At 40.5% G+C, this 19354-nt stretch overlaps 1 protein-coding gene across 5 annotated transcripts in view; it reads left to right on the forward strand.

The window, feature by feature from the left end:
- The window catches only part of sh3pxd2aa (SH3 and PX domains 2Aa), a 144498-nt gene extending 126044 nt beyond the window's left edge, over positions 1-18454 (forward strand). For 3 of the 5 annotated variants that reach the window (XM_059329820.1, XM_059329834.1, XM_059329851.1), the window contains 6 exons: positions 1604-1721; positions 3908-4311; positions 4429-4443; positions 6914-6963; positions 7669-7788; positions 8994-18454. In XM_059329820.1, coding sequence (XP_059185803.1) covers positions 1604-1721; positions 3908-4311; positions 4429-4443; positions 6914-6963; positions 7669-7788; positions 8994-11015 — 2729 coding nt within the window. In that variant the 3' untranslated portion in view covers positions 11016-18454. The remainder of the gene's footprint in view (positions 1-1603; positions 1722-3907; positions 4312-4428; positions 4444-6913; positions 6964-7668; positions 7789-8993) is intronic. The other 2 variants (XM_059329827.1, XM_059329842.1) reach the window with 1 other exon arrangement.
- The last annotated feature ends 900 nt before the right edge of the window (positions 18455-19354 follow it).

Below are 19354 nucleotides of genomic sequence, written 5' to 3' on the forward strand. Positions count from 1 at the left end.
TCCAAAATCTCTAACTATCACTCAGTTATCGCATTATAGATCATTTTTCTTCCATTGTATACAATACCAATTCATCAGCCACTGGAATAAGCCAATGGGCTGTCCACTGATGACCTCACTGCTGGGAGGATTTTGTCTCCTCTTCCTCTTTGGTCTTAGTGCCTACCCCAATATACCCCTTGCCTCTAGCACTGGGCATTCACAAGTGAGCATAAGGTGTCAAGATTCTTGGTGTAAAGGTGTTGGATAAAATGGCAAGGCTGTATGGCCCTCCAAACTTAGGTTTTTCATGGCATATCTTTGTGATCATTGGCGAGATGTCAGCTAGCACAACACAAGCGAAAAAACAGCACACAAAAAAATTGTGACAACCATTGTGTCATATTACTTTAATGTGTTATAGATGTTTTTGGAGATGTGGGAGCCGCTGGCCAGGTCAGGCAGTTGGCTGTTTATATGTTATCACACTCTAATATGATAAGATGATAACATTTGCTAAAAACTGTTCAATTAATTAACCTCATAAACTCATCAGCACTCACGGAATGTCTCTTGTCCAATCAAATTACTTGGTTGGAACTAGCTGTTGAATAATATATTATTAAATGAGTTAACTATTTAGATTCTGCTGGCCAAGTCAGCCAAGCAATCGGTCATGTGATACTTTTTTTTTTTTTTAATCTCTAACTCTGTTTTGGATTGAGTTTTTATTACTATTTTATTCTATTTCATTTTATTGTTTTACTGTTTTATTGTTCATTGTTTTTATTTATACCTATTTGTGTATGATTTATTCTATTTTAATAACTGTACAGCACTTTGGTCAACTGAGGTTGTTTTTAAATGTGCTCTATAAATAAACTTTGACTTGACTTGACTTGACTTGACTTGACTTGACTTGATACTGCTGCTCAGATTCTAGCAACAAATGCGTTGTGTCTGTTTACATTATCGCCATCATTGAGTGTGAATGACACATCATATCTTGTAACTTTGTTCTGACCTATGGTTCTGACAGGCAAGGCACAAAAATGGGTCGGGGTAAAAATAAGAAATGAAAATGGGTCTTGGTGTGTATAAATCTGCTAACCTTCTCCTGCTCCCCACTAAGCCCACTGTAGACTTTCCTTCCCTACAGGGTCTTGGAAGACTAGCAGAGCGTGAGAGAGGAGTTGTGGTTAGATAGGGATCTGAGAAGACAGAACTTGGTCCAAATATCTTATCTTCTCAAGGGAGGCCCTGATGTAGGCCTGCTGCTGAAAGAGGAATCTCCCTCTGGAGAGAAATTAACACCGACTCAGGGTCCAAATAGCTTAAATAAGGGTAAGAAGCAAGCAGCAAGAGGGAGAAGTTTAGCCAGTAGAGGGAGTCAGTTGCTATTATTGTGTAGGACAAGAAGGGGTAGAAGGTTGTGTTTGTGTTGGTATGGAAATAGTCAGAGCATTTTAAGTAGGTCACATTCGCCATTTTTTCCCCCTCATAAGGCCCTCTGGAAAGATGTAAACTATACAGTGGTCCAACCCCTCAATGTAAGACTGTTTAATGATAACAGCTTACTCATTCTGCTCCTCTTTCTCTTTCTTTTACCCCACTCAAACTCCAGAGGAGAAATACATGACCATACAGCCACACACCAGTCAAGGGAAGGATGAAGTCAGCTTTGAGAAAGGGGTCACCGTGGAGGTCATCCAAAAGAACTTGGAGGGCTGGTGGTACATCAGGTGAGTAAAAAAATCTCAGCTCATCAGCTCATAGCAGCAAAGTAAGATAAATGGCATCTGTCCAGTGTTTTTGTTTTTATCGCAATTGCATAGTGTGGACGAAAGAAAAATGGTGATCTAAATTGTTTTCTCCTCTATGTTTATGATGTAAGAAGAGGTGAAAAAGGGTTTTACCAGGATATGTTTCTTATCTGTGAAATGTGAAAAAAAAAGGTTTTGGCATGTGAAAAAACTGTCAAATGTTTGTTTTTGTACTTACTTATTTCAGCCACAAGAGAAGGAAATGCATCACTATTTGTTGGATTTGTTTAACCCACTAGATGGCGCTCTTGTTTTGAAATAAAAGGTTCAAAAAGTGGCAATTAAGCCTGCTTTCAAGCTCCAGCTGTCCATCACTCACACTACCCTTTACATTTTATAAAAAGGCCTAAAAGCATTCATGTTTTTCTCCAGGTGAGTTTTCATTTCTCCATGCAGTTTTAAACACAAGGTCTAGTGGTCGAAATGAGTATTACAACAACAAACGTGAGAAAAATTGTCCTGCCACACCTGTTTTCTAAGGTGAAAATAAGATCCTGGAAAACTTTTCTTCTACCTGTTTAACAGATGAAAAATGTGTGACTTAGAAAATACATCACCAGATTTTATTCTCTCTTGCCTGTCAGGGCTGTGAATGAGTGACGTTGTTGATAGTCATAATTGCTTAGTACTGTGAGGAAGGCAGCGGCTCTCTGCAGCTCTCATTTGCGTAATGATATTGAGATTCCCATATGACGCGCTCCACAGGTCAATTACGTGTCCTGCATGGGCTTTCTAGTGTATGTGTGTGTGATACTGTTTGCACATATGTGTGTTGTTTACCCAGCCAGTGTGTATTTCCTGCCAGTTGTTTGTTTCCTTGTATCCCTGGGGCCAAAAGAGAGTGGAGCTCCACTGCACAGCTGATTACTATCACATGCTGCCTCGTGGCATGTGACATACACATGCACACATAGGAGTGTGCATGCTTATATACACACAAACATACACACAGAGCCTCTGTTAAAGATGCTGAAGATTATGTCGACTTGTGATATTTGTAGTGTGTGACTAATTTGTGTGTATTAGTTCAAACAGTTTGTTGGGGAGTTTCTTTTCTAGGATAGTTCCTGAGGATGGAGAGTGTCATATGCAGACTGCAAAGCCCTTTGTGTGATTTGTGATATCTGGCTAGATAAATACTCTTCTGCCCTCATTGCAATGCAAAACGACTTGTTTCAGAGCACTGTCCAACAGGAAATAATAATCCAGATGTACGTCAGAGTCATTCTGCTCTCATTGGGGCTGCATGGGGCCTTTTCTGTTATGGGGACTCCTTGTGGTCACGGCTGGAGTTCTGCAACATGGAAGCAGAAACGATCACATCCCTTCTGAGCAGAAATGGCCCACCTAAAGGCAAATGACTCACAGATGCATTTGGAAACATTACTTACTGTTTCACAAAGCACTCTAAAATGACTCATTTTGCCTCACAATGAATGTTGAAATGTGGGGAAACAGTGTCTCCTTGCATATATTATTGAATTTGTTTACTTGCCTTTGGCTAGTTCTATGTCACTCGAATAAAAATTGCCGCTTTTTTTCAACACACAGGCTATATTTAGTGTGTTTTATTACTGAAATGCCAGATAATTTGGAAATGTAGTTGTTTATTTGTTGTGGGTATGATTTATGGTCAAACTAATATCAGTGCACTATCTCTGGTGATGTGGTATTGCACTTCCAGTTGAGGGATTCACAAAAGGCAGAACCAGATTTTTTTATGGGTCAAACTCCAAAAACTCTGGATCCTCCATTTCCCCTAATACCTGGTAAACATCCAAACCTTTTAAATCCCATGCCTGCATAGTTGCCAGCAAAAATGTTAACATACCGTGTTTCTGCAAACTTTAATCTTAAAATGTATTTTGTCTCGTGATGTTGTAATATGCAGGTTTGGGTGGGTGGGAGTAGAGGTGGATGGCACCAGTCAACCCAAGACTTCAAACTGTGGTTCGCATTCTGTTGTTGAAAGTTTTGTTCAAAAACATTGTTTTTGTGTCCTGTTGTTTGAAGAGTTTTGTTCTTTTTACATTACCTTAAAGGGTTTGTAAAGTGATTTAAGATGCGTGAAGTAAAAATATGTTCTTTATGCGGTCTACCCATAGATACTTAGGCAAAGAGGGCTGGGCTCCTGCCTCCTACTTGAAAAAGGTGAAAGAAGACTTCTCACCCCGCAAGAAGACCCTGACAGGCCCTGTAGAGATCATCGGCAACATAATGGAGATCAGCAACCTGTTGCAAAAGAAGTCGGTCAGCGAGAAGGACATCCAGACAGATGGAGAGGGTAGCACTACTCCAGAGCGCCACATCTCAAAGAGCGAGATCAGCCTGCCCATGCCCTATAATGCTGAAATCAACGCTGAGACGGGCAGGAGGCTGAGCGCAGGCCGTGACACCAACAGCCCATGTCTGGGAATAGCAGCGAGTGCGGCCCTAAATGAAAATAAAGCGAGGGGCGAGCCAGGGTCCCCAGCTGTTGCGAGAGTGGCGCCGCATAGAGTGGAAATCGGTAAGTGTTTGTGGTGTGTTAGGAGACAGTTGAGCAGTAAATGCATTGCAGCAAAGGAGAGGAGGATTTATAGAGTTTGTATGAAACATTAAGACGTGTCATTCTCCTTTTGTGTAGGCTTTGATGCGATAGGTAAGATACATGGCTGATGGTGCATCTAATGGTGATGGTGGTGTGATCTAATAACATTTACTTTGTCACACTAATCTGTGAGGCTATTTAACATGGTGGGGTTCGGGTTGGTGTGTTTATTTCATTTAACTCACATACTAAGATTGTATTTGTGTATTAGCTCTATTAGATAATAATGTATGCAACAATAGCCTTAAAATAAGGTTATTGTTGTATATCTGTGCCTTATTTCTGAGCATGTGTTGGTAAGTGCATGGTAAATGTATTGTTAATTAAACTTTACTTAGTAGTGATTTTACTGTTAACAATCATTTCAGTTCATTGTTGCACACAATATAACATATATCAATCAATATATTGTTAATGATTACCAAAAGCTTTGTAAAGAAGACATTTATAAAACATCTATTAACATTACGTGGATAGATGCACCAGTAACACTCATGGTTAATTGTTTTTATTTGGATGGCTATGCTTATAATAATTAGTCAACTATTAATAAGTGGTTAAAAAAACTGTCAAGTCACATTAAAATGAAACCATCAAATCTATCATTGGCAATCTTCATTTTTTAACACTGATAAGCTGGTATTAAACAAGTTTTATAGATGCTTTACAAAGTATTAATTAACAATTTAACATGGAATTATAATCATCAGTTGAAATTTATATGAGCCATACAAATAATGTTTTTAGACAATAAATACTAACCATAGTATATAAAATGATAAAATGTGTGCAACAACAAATTGTTAAGACAACATCAACTATAGCATTTCTAATAACTGTTTACTACAATTTATAATCATGTTTACTATGGAGTTAGCCATAAATTACATTTTGTAGAAAAAACATTTATTCCAGTGAAAGCTGTGGAGCTGCCTTCCATTCTTTGATTGCTTCCCTACCTCCCTAGAAAGCTATTATTCTACTAGCAGAACACCTGAAGCTTTGCTCATGTTGTCCTGAGTGTGGGCTCCTCTGTGGACCTGCTTAACCCACATACTCCTATGTGATGTGGGCAGGGGGTCATTGATCGACATAATGTTGTCTGGCAATACAGCAGTCTCCGTGTCCCACAGTGAGACATGAGAATGAGTGCTTTGAACTTTAGGTTACTTGTGTAACCCTGAGTCTCTGAGTAGCATGAGTGAGTTTGCTCATGTTAAAGGGTTCTGTATCAGTCATATGTAAAGGAAAAGAGTCCTCATGTGGACTTCCTAACTACAAGGAGCAATTGTATCATCATTTTCGTCTCTTTGCACGCAGGAATAAGGTAGAAATATAACTGCACAGTTCTTGACTGTTACATGTAGGTTAAGTGAATAGAGAGGAAACAAACTGACTGATGATATTTTTGTAGGCCAACCCGGAAGTAGCATCACCATGGGCTCTACTGAGAATTCGCCTCTGTAGGATAATCTTCACAAATGAACACCACTTATATGATGTTGTTCTTCCGTAGAATTCCTGTGTCTTGGGGCAATTTGCTCTTCGTTTTTGTTGGAACCTTGGTCCATGGTTGCTTTCTCTTTGGTACTGGGGTTGAAGCGACATTCCTGTATGATGGTAGTGCAGGCCACTCTGTGTCATCATAAGTCTCCAGGTCCTGTGTTCTGCCTGATAACTGTCTTCCCAAAACTGAGGGAGGTGATATGTAGTGCTTTGGCTTTGCACTAAGAGAGTTCTAGGGAGGACTGGTTGGTTTATTGCCATTTACACCCAGCTCCTGCTGCGTCTTGGTGGTGCTAGTTAGCTTTCCGTTAGCCTGCTCCCTTTCACTGTTAAGGGAAATCGGCAGACTAGTTTCATTCCCAATCTGTCCATTTACCTCCACATTTACTTCGAGCCTGTGAATTTTTGTTTCCAGTACTGCTATCTTCTGGAATAGTTTGTGGTAATCATCCGTGAAAAGGGGAGGCATCTTGCTGCTGTAGTCCGCTAATCTTATAAGAGCTTATAAGAGCTCACAAATACACGTCTGCACTCCTCCGCTGCCGGAAGTCTGCTAAAGAAATAGTATGCTATAGTGAACTACACCACAGTCGCATGACTTCAACGTCACAGCCTTTATGCTTCAGAAGGTCTCTGACAAGCTAACCAGCGGTTTGGACAAGCTAGCGAATCCGTAGCCTAATAAATTGTTTATTAACATAATTTACAATCTACAAGAGTTTGCAAGAGCACTGAAAACACGACTAGAGGGTGTGACACCGTCCAGCACATACACATTGAACATTGATATTCGCTTGAAACTATTCGAATATCATATCACTCTGAAAGATAGGTAGGCTAAATAGACTTACAGATGAGATGAGTCAGGCGTGGAAATCCAGACCGAATTGGGTAGAGCTCCGCTAAAAGGCGTCCGATCAGAAACACACAAACACACAACACACAACACACACACACACACACTGTGACGTGATATTGCAAATATGTTCTAATGAGATGTGTCTTTCTTTATTAGGGTCTCCAAACCTCAGACAAAAACCTCCCCCACGAAGAGAACCTAACTTGGTAAGACACTCCCCAAGCCTCTGCTTCCTTACAATACCAATGTATGTTCAACAGAAACCTGCCAGCAGCACAGAAAAAACGTTTATCACATTAATTAAAGAATTTTCTTTTACAAACATAGGTTCTTGCTGAAAAAGATTTCAAAACAGTATGAATGCAGTAAATCAGTATAACAACACAAAGAGATGGATTATTAATTAGCTGGCAGGTAACTGCGAGAGGCATAGCAACCATTAAAGCACAGTAACAACAAAAGGATCATTTCATCATGTAATTTATCATCTGAATCTACTACTGCCCACACTTAAACATTGTTATATATTTATTTTATTATCATATGCAGCCATATATCATGTATCAAAGACAGAGCATGCTTATGAACATCAGTATAAAATACAAGATGTAAAGATGCCAGAGTTAGCAATAATTCTAAATTACATCTCTACTCCCTGGAGAGGTGATAAAACAAACATTATAGATGACGATATATAGAGATATAATACATAAGTAGACTAACCACATTTTCAAGCTAAAAGTGATCACAGTTCTGGTTTGCCTTGAGCCATCTTGAAACTGGTGTTAGAAGTGGAATATTGATTGAAGGTGTCTCCTTTATTATGTCTTTAGTGATTCCAATTCTTCAGACTAGTCAGATAAATGTAATGATAATGTCAGCTGCTCACATCTCTCCCGTCTGCTTTACAGGGATTCCAGTTACCTAAGCCACCAGAGCCCCCTGCTGTGGAAGCAGAGTATTACACTATAGCAGATTTCCAGTCCTCCATCTCTGATGGCATCAGTTTCCGTGGAGGACAAAAGGCTGATGTAAGAGACCAGATCTACATTGTTGTCACTGAGATTAGACAGTCAGGGCTCATTGAATATGTATGTCAACTGAGTGCTCCCCAGGGAGACAGGAAAGCTAAGGCAATAGAGATGCGACCTTGAGATGTGTGTTTAAATGTGATGATGTCGACAGAATTGGCTCCATGGAGACTCAGGTAGAGAGAGGAAGATAACAACATAGATTCCTTCAAGGTTTTTTGTCTGTTATGTTGAGTTGCATAACACATTGTGTTAATGTGTGTCATTGATGCATGTTCATCAAGACAACACAATGTGATAGTTTGCTAATGCTTTGTGACATACAGTATAATCAACATACGTTGTAAGTTACGTTCACAATGATATACTTGTGTTTTTTATATTTATGTTTTACAAAAGATCCCAACTTTTTCTTATAATGAAGACATGTAATAACAACATGTCTTGGATCATATGGTCATTCCATACTAAACCATTTTGCTAAATACTAAAGAAGCTATACAAACTGATATTCATAATGTTTTGTAAAAATATTCAATGCACATAAAAGCGCTTTATAATTACTTAAAACATCAAGTATCACAATACTGGTAACTTACTTTTATTGTTTTTCTAAACTTTAATCTATCATACATTATAAACATACTTGTGTTATAGGATTAGGATTACCCCATACCTATATACTATAATAACACTATAAAGCATCATAAAAGTGATTATAAAAAATGTTATAAGGTAATACAACTGTGACAATTAGAAGCCAAATGCCAAAAAAGTTGGGACACTGAGTAAAACATAAAAACAGAATGCATCAATTTTAGAATTCATTGTTTCTTTACAAAAACAAAAAACAATAGTTTTCAGTTTGAATTAAATATATTGTCTTTGTACAGTTTTCAATTGAATATATGCAAGCAAATCAAATCAAAGCAAATTATTACATTATTTTTTATTCATGTTCTTAATGTCTCAACTTTATGAAGTATTATGATATTTGAACTTATAAGTCATTACTTATGGGTTATTGTTATGAAGCATGAATATTTTTTCAGTGCTAATAACTATAATTAAACAGTGCTTAAAGCAGATAATAATGCATTATAAGTTTGTTTATAATGCAGTACAGACATACGTAGGTCTCAAAGAAAGTGTTACCAAAAGTACTTTTTTTGGATAGCTAAAATCTTCCATATCCTGTTGTGTAGGTGATAGAGAAGAACCCTGGAGGCTGGTGGTATGTGCAGATTGGAGAGAAGGAGGGCTGGGCCCCCTGCTCCTACATCGACAAGCGCAAGAAGCCCAACCTCAGCCGTCGGACCAGCACCCTGACCCGGCCCAAAGTCCCACCCCCAGCTCCGCCTGTCAAGAAACCAGAATCTGAGGAGGCTCCTCCTCCTGCTAACTCTGCCTCGAAAGTCTCGGAGCCGCCAAGCAGGCCTGTGTACGAGGAACCTGAATACGATGTTCCTGCAATTGGATGTGAAGGTGAATCGGACACAGATTCCCTGAAGGATGAGCGCTCCCTGGATGTAAAGATCAGCAGCGTGGTCGGCGACAAGTACCGCAGCTCTCCTCCTTCCTGCAAGGCCTCTCCTCCTGTCTGCAAGGCGTCCCCTGTGTTCACTCACCGAAGAGCGTCCTTCAGGTCCGTAGAGGAGGTCGCAAAAGAGGAGTGTATCTATGAGAACGACGGCTTCAGGCCAAGCAGCAGTGTTGAAAGAACTTCAGTCAAAGGTTCTAGTGTGCCGAATTCCCCACGGAGCTACCATTCCTCCACAGTCCCACGCAAACCCTCCGGATCCTCTCCTCTAGCTGGTAGACCCATGAAGACCATGACGCCTGAGTTGAACCGGAGAAGCCAGACCCTGGGCCGACACATAGATATCAGCCTCAGGTCTCAGGACAACAGCCCCCACTCTTCATCAGATGAATTGAGCAGAGGCCCAAAGAAAGGCCCTGTCTTCAGCCGGGATGTGGAGCAAAGAATAGGCCAGAGCCCCTCCACCAGGCCCAAGCCTTCTGTCAGACCTAAACCTCTCCTGACCAAATCCGAACCCCAGAGTCCCGAGAGGATGGACATCAGCTCTTTGAGAAGGCAGCTGAGGCCTACAAGTCAGTTTCGGCCTCATGGCCTCAAAGCTACTCGTGGGGATGACTCGGAAACAGCCTCGGTCATCTCATCAGAGGACTCCATGTGTTCGCGCAGCACCTCAGATCTCTCTTCTGTTTACTCCAAAGGGAGCCGTGGTGACTCAGACGTGGAAGGCCCCAGCCTCTACCGCTCCCTGGATGCCTATAAGAAGGTCCAGGACTCTGAGATCAGCTTTCCAGCCGGGGTGGAGGTCGAGGTTCTGGAGAAGCAGGAGAGTGGTTGGTGGTACATCCGTTGGGTATCCGAAGAGGGCTGGGCTCCCTCGTACTACCTGGAACCCGTCAGACAAGTGGCCGATGTAGGTGGATTAGAACTAGATGGACACAGGAGTGGAGGCAGTAAGTCCAACAGCCTGGAGAAAAACGAGCAGCAGGTTTTGGCCCTCAACAACATCAATATTCAGGGTCTGAGCCAGCAGCATCAGAGCTTGAGAAGGAACACTCCACCAATTCCTTCAAAGCCTCCTGGTGGCTTCTCGAAGCCGTCTGGGATGGTCAATGGAGGAGTTCGGATGAGGAACGGGGTACGCCAGGTGGCAGTGAGGCCTCAGTCTGTATTTGTGACCACAACACAGCCAGCCAAGGATGGACACTACATGACCGGGTCTCTGAGGCGAAATGACTCCCTTGGCAGAAGTGATCACTACAGTTCCGGTTCTGCAACTCTTGGCGTCCGCCGAAATGCCTCCTTCAGCACTGTGCGGCCACATGTAGTCGTCGAGAGTCAGACGAGGCCTGCGGAGCGCTCCAGCCTGGGCTCCTCAGGGAGCGCCTTCAGCACAAGCAATGTCCAGGACGCCCTTAGCAGAGTTAACCAACGCAACGGCATTCCAGTGTCCACCGTTCGACCCAAGCCTATAGAGAAGAGCCAACTGATCCACAATAACCTTGGCAGGGATGTGTACGTGTCCATCGCTGACTATCGTGGCGATGAGGAAACAATGGGTTTCACTGAGGGCACCTGTCTGGAGGTGTTGGAAAGAAACCCCAATGGATGGTGGTACTGCCAGGTGCAGGACAGCCTGCTTCCCCGCAAGGGCTGGGTCCCCTCCAACTACCTAGAGCGGAAAAAATAAACCCCCCACATCCTCCCCCTCCCCCCTTCCCTCCCCTTTTGATGTCTCCAAGGACGTCGGTGGCATCGCTCTTTAAGAATGTTACCTGCAATCTCCCGTAAGCAATATGTCCTTGAAAATGTACATTTTATGACGTCGTGTAAAAAGAAAGATGTTTTAATCTGATAAGGAAGGACACTTTTAGTGCTGGTTTACTAAAATGTATACAAAGAGGAGTGTAAAGATTTTAAATATTTTGGCTGGGAACGAGAGACAGACGTGGGATTGATCATCCTTGAGAGAGGAATTTTGAAGAGGACAGTGTCTTTGTGATATAAAATGGTATGAATGGGAGAGATAACCTCTTAAAGAGGTTTGCAACATGTAATACAGAAGTTGAGCAGGGTAATGGTTATGCTTATTCCTGCCCATCACTGACTCTGATGGCCGATAAGTGCCTTTTGTATTTGATCACCTGAATGGAGGTCCAAAATGGTGGATGGCAAAATATGAAATCAACCAAATCTTTTCAGTGCCATAGGCCTATGAACACCACCAATAGTATTTCTATTACCAGTTAAGAGCTCTCCTATAGAGTGCAAAGTTTAGATCCAGAGTGCTCTAATTGGTCCAACACAGATTAAAGAGAAAATGCAGGTGACTCAGTCACCAGAGAATTTATTTGTTTAATGCCACAAGTCATCGAGCAAACTAAAACAACATTTTAATCGCGTTATCAATATTTTTATTTAGTTTCATTGTCCATGTTTAAATGTCTTGTGTTGATGCAAGTCTTCCTTAGAGAATTGTTTCTGCTTTCTTGTGACATCTGTTTTCCACCGACAGCCAAGAATTGGAAAAGTTAAAGCTCCTGCCTGACACATGCAAAATATGTAGTTGGTGTTCATGTTTTACGATTTGGAATCTTTTTTTTTTTTTACAGAAGCCCTAAAATATATTTATACTTTTTATCCCAAATGTAACTATCTTGGATAGTAAATATAAAAACCTGTGAAACTTGAAAATAACAGATGTTTTCGTTTTCTGGAAAGTCAAAGGAACAACGTATAACTCCAGAACAAAACCACCTCATATCTGGGTAGCTAATAATCTCAAAAGATGAAAACAATTGGAAAGGTTTAGGTTTACTGTAGTGCTTTTAGTTCCAGGAACAGTTAATTTTGTATATATTTTTGTTTTGTATACATATAATAATACCACTGTTGTGGAAATGTAGTAAATAAGTACTGGAAATGCAGTGAAATTATTGAATCCCAGGGACATATTTGCAAAGCATGTATCCCAAAATGTGATCAAACCAAAGAGAAATGAGAAATGTCTTTACATTGGCTATTTTTTTTGGTGATTTAACTGTTTATTTATGGTACAAGTAATACAATGTATTCAACAAAATGCCTAAAACTTTTTTAATTGGAGAAAAAAATCAGTACCTGGAAGCACTTGATAATTTTTTCTCAAAGTTGTAGATCTATAAAACTAGAAGTAAACAAATAACCTGTAATATTAGATACTGCAGTGCAGTATGGGTTTTGACATTACATAGAAGAAAACATAGTGTACCTCTTCAAGTATTTCTTGCATCTTCCAAATTACAGCTGAATTCAAATCATATATTAAAAAGATAATATAAAAAAGACTTATCATTCACACAAAAAAATATCAAGTTAGTAATAATTGTCCCCAAATGCAGGATTTGACAAATTCAAATGGCTGATGTTCAAGACTGCTGAAATACATTTTCTAACGAGCGGTGTGAGCTCTCTGTGTGAGGCTGAACACAAACTATTCATTATGTTTCTGCTGGACAGTATCACAGTATTAAACAAAGTACTTTACCTGCTAGATCGCAGTTATCTATTTTAGCGAAACCATATTTGTTTTTTGTTTGTCCATTTGTTACTCCGTGACAATTTGATCACACAGTGACAATAATGAGGAACGAAGTGGTTCTGTTTTGTGAATTAGTGCACTTTAAACTTGTTTTTATGGTGCATTAATGTAAAGATGCAGTAAATACTCAGCATTTTATTTATTGAAAACATTTTTGTAATTATTTAATTTTTTTTAGATTCTTTTTCTTTCTTGACCTTAAATGAGAGGTGGGACTGTAATGAGTCCTCTCCATGACAGTGACCACCCCAAGTTTGACTAGAATTGGAGCTACAGAGTCCTCTTGTGGGGGTCAAAGGTACTACAACATGATTTTTATCCCATCCGCAGGCTGAGCAGCCGTCCTACCTCAGTGCAATAAGAAATGCACTGCTGGTCAGTGAGTCTCACCAAAACCTGTACAGATTTTTTTTTGTTATTTTTCTGAAATCTCAGTGCAGCTAAAATATTTTTTGTAGCACATGTTTTGTATTGGGCAATTTTTTTTTTTTTTTGTAAAAAAAAAAAAAAAGGTTTCTTTTCTCTATGCTGTGTTCTGCAACTTTAGCAAATCATGGGCACTTCCTTCATCTTTATTGTGCTTTACATAATGCCTGATTTTATGTATATTTATTTTAAATAGTTTTATATCTTACCACCGTTTGACAATCACCTTAATCCTACACCCAAAATATTATTGTAAAGCATTATAAACATCATGCTTTTTACACAAATTGGACTTTACTCATGTTAAAATGCAGACCAAGCAACAAAAATAATCCTAATTTTGTCTCGTATGTGAGGTATTTGGATTTATTTTAGTATATGAAAATTACAAATATAATTTTTCTTCGGATAAATAATAAAACTAAGAATTAGGATGTTGATTTTTGCTGTCTAGCAAGAAGTCACCTTCCCATCCAGACGAAGGCATTATGTAAATGTGTTAAATCACTTTGTACATTCGCTCCAGCACATATTATTATTGCATATTGCTTCATTGATTGAGCTGAATTTACTTGGCTGAAATAGCAAGGGAATCGTTGTGTGTCAAGCAAACATTTAGCTGTGTAGCATCTATCTTTATTCATGATTTTTTTTTCTTATTTCTCTTTTTTTTTTTTGCCCTTTTTTGTCAAATTCTGAAATGTACCCGCGAGGAAATGTGCAATAGATAAGAAACACATCATGCTTCAACAAGAGGAAAAATATTACAGGTTTTTGAAAAACGTGAACAATGCCATTTCATCTGTTGGGAGTAGATATTCCCAGTCAAACTGCCAGTCATGAGCTTTTGCCATCATTTCAAGTGTATCATTTTAAGTTCATCTTAAAGAGTTGATGTGAAAAGGCCCTGAAAGCATTGGAAACTCATTGGACCAAAGCAGTCGTATGTGACATCTCATTATCTCCTGACGTGATGGACTTTTATAATGACTAGCATGAGAATCTCTGCTCCTCCAGCCCCGGATCAGCAGGGGACAGTGATTTGTGAATGGCATGGCAGAAACCCGCTGACCCATTCTGTATTAACATTACAGCCATCTGGGGTCTTCTTTACAGAGGGAGAGTCATGGGCCCATCATCAGGGGCCTCAGTGGCCCTGCTCTGAGCTGTCACATTCGTGCCTGAATGGAATTTTGATAGTTTCTTGTTTTTGTGTTGTTGTTGTTTTCTTCTTGTTTTGTTTTCTTTTTTTGGAGTGTTCCCTCTCTGCACCTACGCAGATGCCTCTCTTGACATTTACCCCGACATTGTCAAACCAAGTCAGACTTTTCCTCACCAATCACCACGGCAAAGGTGACATTTGGAGCGGTCGACGGGAGGGACTCTGCAGTAAACAAGAGAGCAGGGAGATGAACGCCCCTTCAGGCCATTTCACTTCAATCCATCAACTTCCAGGATGTACGCCAAAAATAGAAAAACCTTTATTTTTCTCTTTGCTTCGCCCCAGGCAGGCCTTATCCATGTGCTACAGGTGAATACGTCATTGTGCTAAAGACTTCCTGAGTGTACCGGCCAATATGGAGTTCCCCTTTTAGTTGAGGGGGAATGTATCTGTAAACCTTTTTGCTGGGAGAGTACGGAGTTAAAATCCACCTTGAAGAAATTATTGGAGAAATACCCTGATTTGCTTTCTTACTTAGCGTTAGACAAGGAGAGCGATGCCACTCTCATGATGTTAAGACATGTTGTTGAATGCCCCTCCACTCAAAAATGTGTTATGTTACCTGGCTTTGATCTTCAATGTGCAGAGTAGAGAAGAATGTTCGAATGGCCATCTGCTAAAGGGACAGTTCTCTGAGCTCACATTAAATTGGACTGAATTTAAGCATGATTTTAGTGGCATCACAAATGAAAGGGGCTGTAATTGATGCTTTGGAGGCAGAAGTGACCATTTTGGACGAGAAGGTGGTTCTGTGGGTGTTACACAGGTTACCGTCCTGATGGGAGCAGGCTATTTACTGAGAAGCAAATTTTGGCAAGTGGAAAACAGAAAAATGATCAGCCAGTAATGCTGAATAAGATATTTTTAAATGACCAAAATTTTTAGCTAACTTTGATGAACTGAAAGGCTCAAAGTTTGAAGGTGAAAACATGGACACCACCCAAAAACAAGTTCACAGTTATTTAAATGTACACAGTACCAAGGATACACACTGATGCATCTATTCTGATTGCCCTAAACATTTATTTTCTCTTTTACTCCAAATGGAACCATAATTCACAAAATAAACATGTTGTATTGAAGAAGATTCGAAAGTAGCGATTGGTGATCATAAACTCATTCGGAAAATGTTTACTGAGGTAATAAGTCATTTTCTAATGGACTTCTATACAACCTGATTGTTTTTGCAACAAGAGGAGTCGCCCTCTGCTGGCCATTAGGAAGAATGCAGGTATAAGGCACTCCTTCATTGAGGTATTCCCTTGTTATCTCCTGGTTTAAGATCAGTATTTAGCACGATGACATGAGAGTGGTATCTAACTCTCTGCAAGAAAGCGAATGTGTATTTCCCAAACTGTTACAGTTTTCTTTTTCAGTAATATCAGCTCGGCCTATTTCAGCTACACCACTCTTAAAACCTGCGTGCATCCACTCGGCAGAATGGAATTGGAATTGACTGTGGCAATATTTTTGCAATCCGTGTGCGCACATGCCAACACATGCTCAATGATGATGAGGAGTCATTCACGCCAGAGGAAACATATGAGTTTTCTCGACATATTCCCCGGAGGTCAGCCGGGTGAGACAGCTCCGCTACGCTGGCACGCTGTTTTTATTCCTCGCTCTCTTTTTATTTTAACAAATGGACGGCACCTGTCAGGCGTGAAGCACCGTAAGCTCAGTAACCCCCAACGCTAGCTGCCTCCATAGCATATTCCTCCTGGCTACACTTCCTTCCTGCTTCCCCACTTCTCTTTCTTTCTTTCTTCCGCACATTTTCCATCTTTCTCCTTCCTCGACACAGCTGAGCAGTCTATTCCCGGTGAAATGATTGAGATATCTAGGAGGGTTTGGGTGGTGGTGGGGGTGTGTGTGTGTGTTTTTGCATGATGAGATGGATTGTTTGCAGGTGCACTCAGGAGAAGAGAATTGGGAGGTCAAGGAGGAGATTTGTGAGAGCAGTATGCAGGGAGACACAAGATGGATCAGATAGTGGATTCTAGTAGAAAGGCTGAGAGCGAGGTGAGAGGAGCTCTGCTTTGATAGGAGGGAGATGAAAGGCTGTTGGGCACTCTGAAAACTATGAAAAATAATTCCTTCCAACAGGGAGCCCATTTTATCTAACTCCTCTACCCACCTTCATCAAACCCCAAAATCTAATGAGCTCTCTGCTTCTGAACCTGAGCTGTGATCTCATTACTCCAAACAATGTTTTAATTGCAGCACTTGATGTTTTTGAAGCTGCTTTGCAAGGAGTCAGAAACGAGTTCACACTACAGAAGCTTCTCTCAGTCTCACTCCATCCATAGAATAACTTTTAAAAACTGATCTGATTGTAGCTTCTTTTACTGTCAGAGTCTTCAGATCTTATGTAGCCCTGAGGGTGTGAGAGTTGAGCTTGGTGTTGAAAAAGTTTTTTTTTTTTTCTGGAATAAGACAAAAAAAAATGGCTTCAAATGTTGGATTCCTTGTCTCTTTTTTGCCTTATTCCTCAGTGTTTTTGTTGAGAAAATAATTGAATGTTTTAAAAGTGGTAACACAGGACTTGAAGTGATTGTTCACGTCTAATGAAATGAATGGGAAAAAAGGGCTTCAAAAGTCACCCAGCTCTGAAAGGCAGTGATTTCTGAGTTGACAAAGGCAGTTGTTTGAGAGACGGAGGGGTAGGTTTGATAAGAAAGTTTCAGTAAGTGTGTGGGAGCATGTTTGAGGTATTTAGGGAAATGATTTTGTAGGTTTTTTAATTAATATGTAGTTTTTGTTTGAGTGAGAGAGAAGAAAGAAAAGAATAAGCGAAGCTGGAGGGCTTGTGGTAAGAAAAGAAAAAAATCCCAAGCCTGTGAATCAGGGAATGCTGATTATTTACGTCGTTCAGAAAACTTCCTCACAGAATCGCAGTTGTTTGACGCGCCAGCGGGCATCAGCGGGAGCTGTCTCCCCGCTGCAGCAAAGCGGCTGTGTCGAGGAATGAGGCACGCAGCTGTGTCTCTGTGGCACATTTCTTTGTCTCTGTTTGAATCCCTGTTTCTAATTAGCACAACAGTGTGTCTTAATTAACCTTTGCCAGTCAGACGATACTCCAGCGCTAACAGCGTCCTAATCAAGAACACTGCGGCCTGCTGCCATCCTGCACGGGAGCCTCTGCTGCCGGTCGGAGCTCAGCCATATTTCTGCGAGCTTTGGAGGCGAGCTGTCAAAAATGATTGATGCTGACTTACAGCTGAGGTAGATTTATGAGAAGGTGGAGCCTGTTTGGAGCCTGGATGTTGCATTTATAGAATAGAATTTGTCACCACCCTGCTGTGGAGAGCAGCGTGCCAAAAACACAAACTTGGAAGCCCGATGCCATCAAGCTCCTGATCTATAAATTCTGACAAAAAACAATCCGTTACCAGCATGTCAACCACTCTAACAAACACAATAACAACTACAGGCCTCGAGTTGGACCAAAGGAGGTGCTATTCTTTTATTTTCTCCTTTTTTTTTTTCTTTTTTATTACCATTGTTGTTATGCAAATTGTGTTTAACTCTTGCAAGCTCTTTGTTTTCAAAAGATATGCCATGAGGAGACTTAGGAGGATTTCTTCCACTGTAAATGTCAACAAATCATCCATTGGGGAGTCATCTGCCCACCAAATCATACATGGTGACAAGGCCACACACTTATCTGTTCAAGGTGTCATACACCAGTGCACTAGGACAAAATACAACGAGACAAATAGTGTCCAAATTGGAGACATTCTGCACATGTGCATTCCTTTTGAAAACAGGGCATTTTCTTATCTACCGTTTCATTTTGACAAGTCTTGTTCTTTTTTTTGTATCTTGTACATGTTTACATTGTATCTCGCATTGCCCAAAAGAGAAACAATATTAAATGTATTATCTTTGTTGTTTTAAACCGGCTCCTTTCATTTGTCTTGCACTCCCAGACACACGCGCTACTGCAGATAAAGAGCAGCGACACCCCCCTTCCTATTCGTGATACAGCTAGATAGTTTGTGACAGTAATATTACAGATTGAGACATTTATCTTTATTCGCCTTATTGTGCCGGCCAGATTAAGTGAGTTTAGATGTGGAGGAGCAGAACAATGCATCTGGTTATATATAGCAAGGTATGAGTTATGAGAGAAAAATGTGAGGAGGTAGAGAGCAATGAATGAAGACGAACGAGCTCCCGGAGCCCCAGTTTCTCACTAAAGAGAAGAGACAAGAGTTTTTGCTCTCCTGTATCCAGACGTGTGTGGAGAGATTTATCACTTGTGTCCAAAGTTACATGAAATATATGCTTACACATCCTCCCCAAAGCTCCACAAACCTTCACCTCCTTAAGTGGGAGCACATTTATTTTTCTAGGATTCGGTGCTGATGTTACCAAGGTTTTATGTTCTCAGAAATGTTGTTTTCCTCTGTCAAATGTATATCTCCCAGGGTCAATATGTCGAAATCACCCACCTATAGCTTATAGTCGACTGGTTTTATACTCCCTGAAAACTACGACCTCAGATTTGCAGGCAAGACAGTTTTCTTGACCACCTCCTTTTATTCTTTTGTAACTTGGACTATGAAGATAGAATCTCACCGTAATTTTACTTTATACCAAGAGAAGAGCAACAGAAACAATTGTTCTGTAGTGCTGGAATGGTACAACATTATTTCACGAGATTCAACTTACTGTGATAGTGTTATTCTCCTCTTTCAAAAAATGATTTGAAACTCTGTAGGGCCGTGTGGGCAGAGGACCTTGGGAAAGTCCGTAAAGCAAAATTTGCTGACAGGTTTTCAGAAGGTTAATTCAT

Source organism: Centropristis striata, chromosome 1 (genome assembly GCF_030273125.1).
Source record: "Centropristis striata isolate RG_2023a ecotype Rhode Island chromosome 1, C.striata_1.0, whole genome shotgun sequence".
NCBI lineage: Eukaryota > Metazoa > Chordata > Actinopteri > Perciformes > Serranidae > Centropristis > Centropristis striata.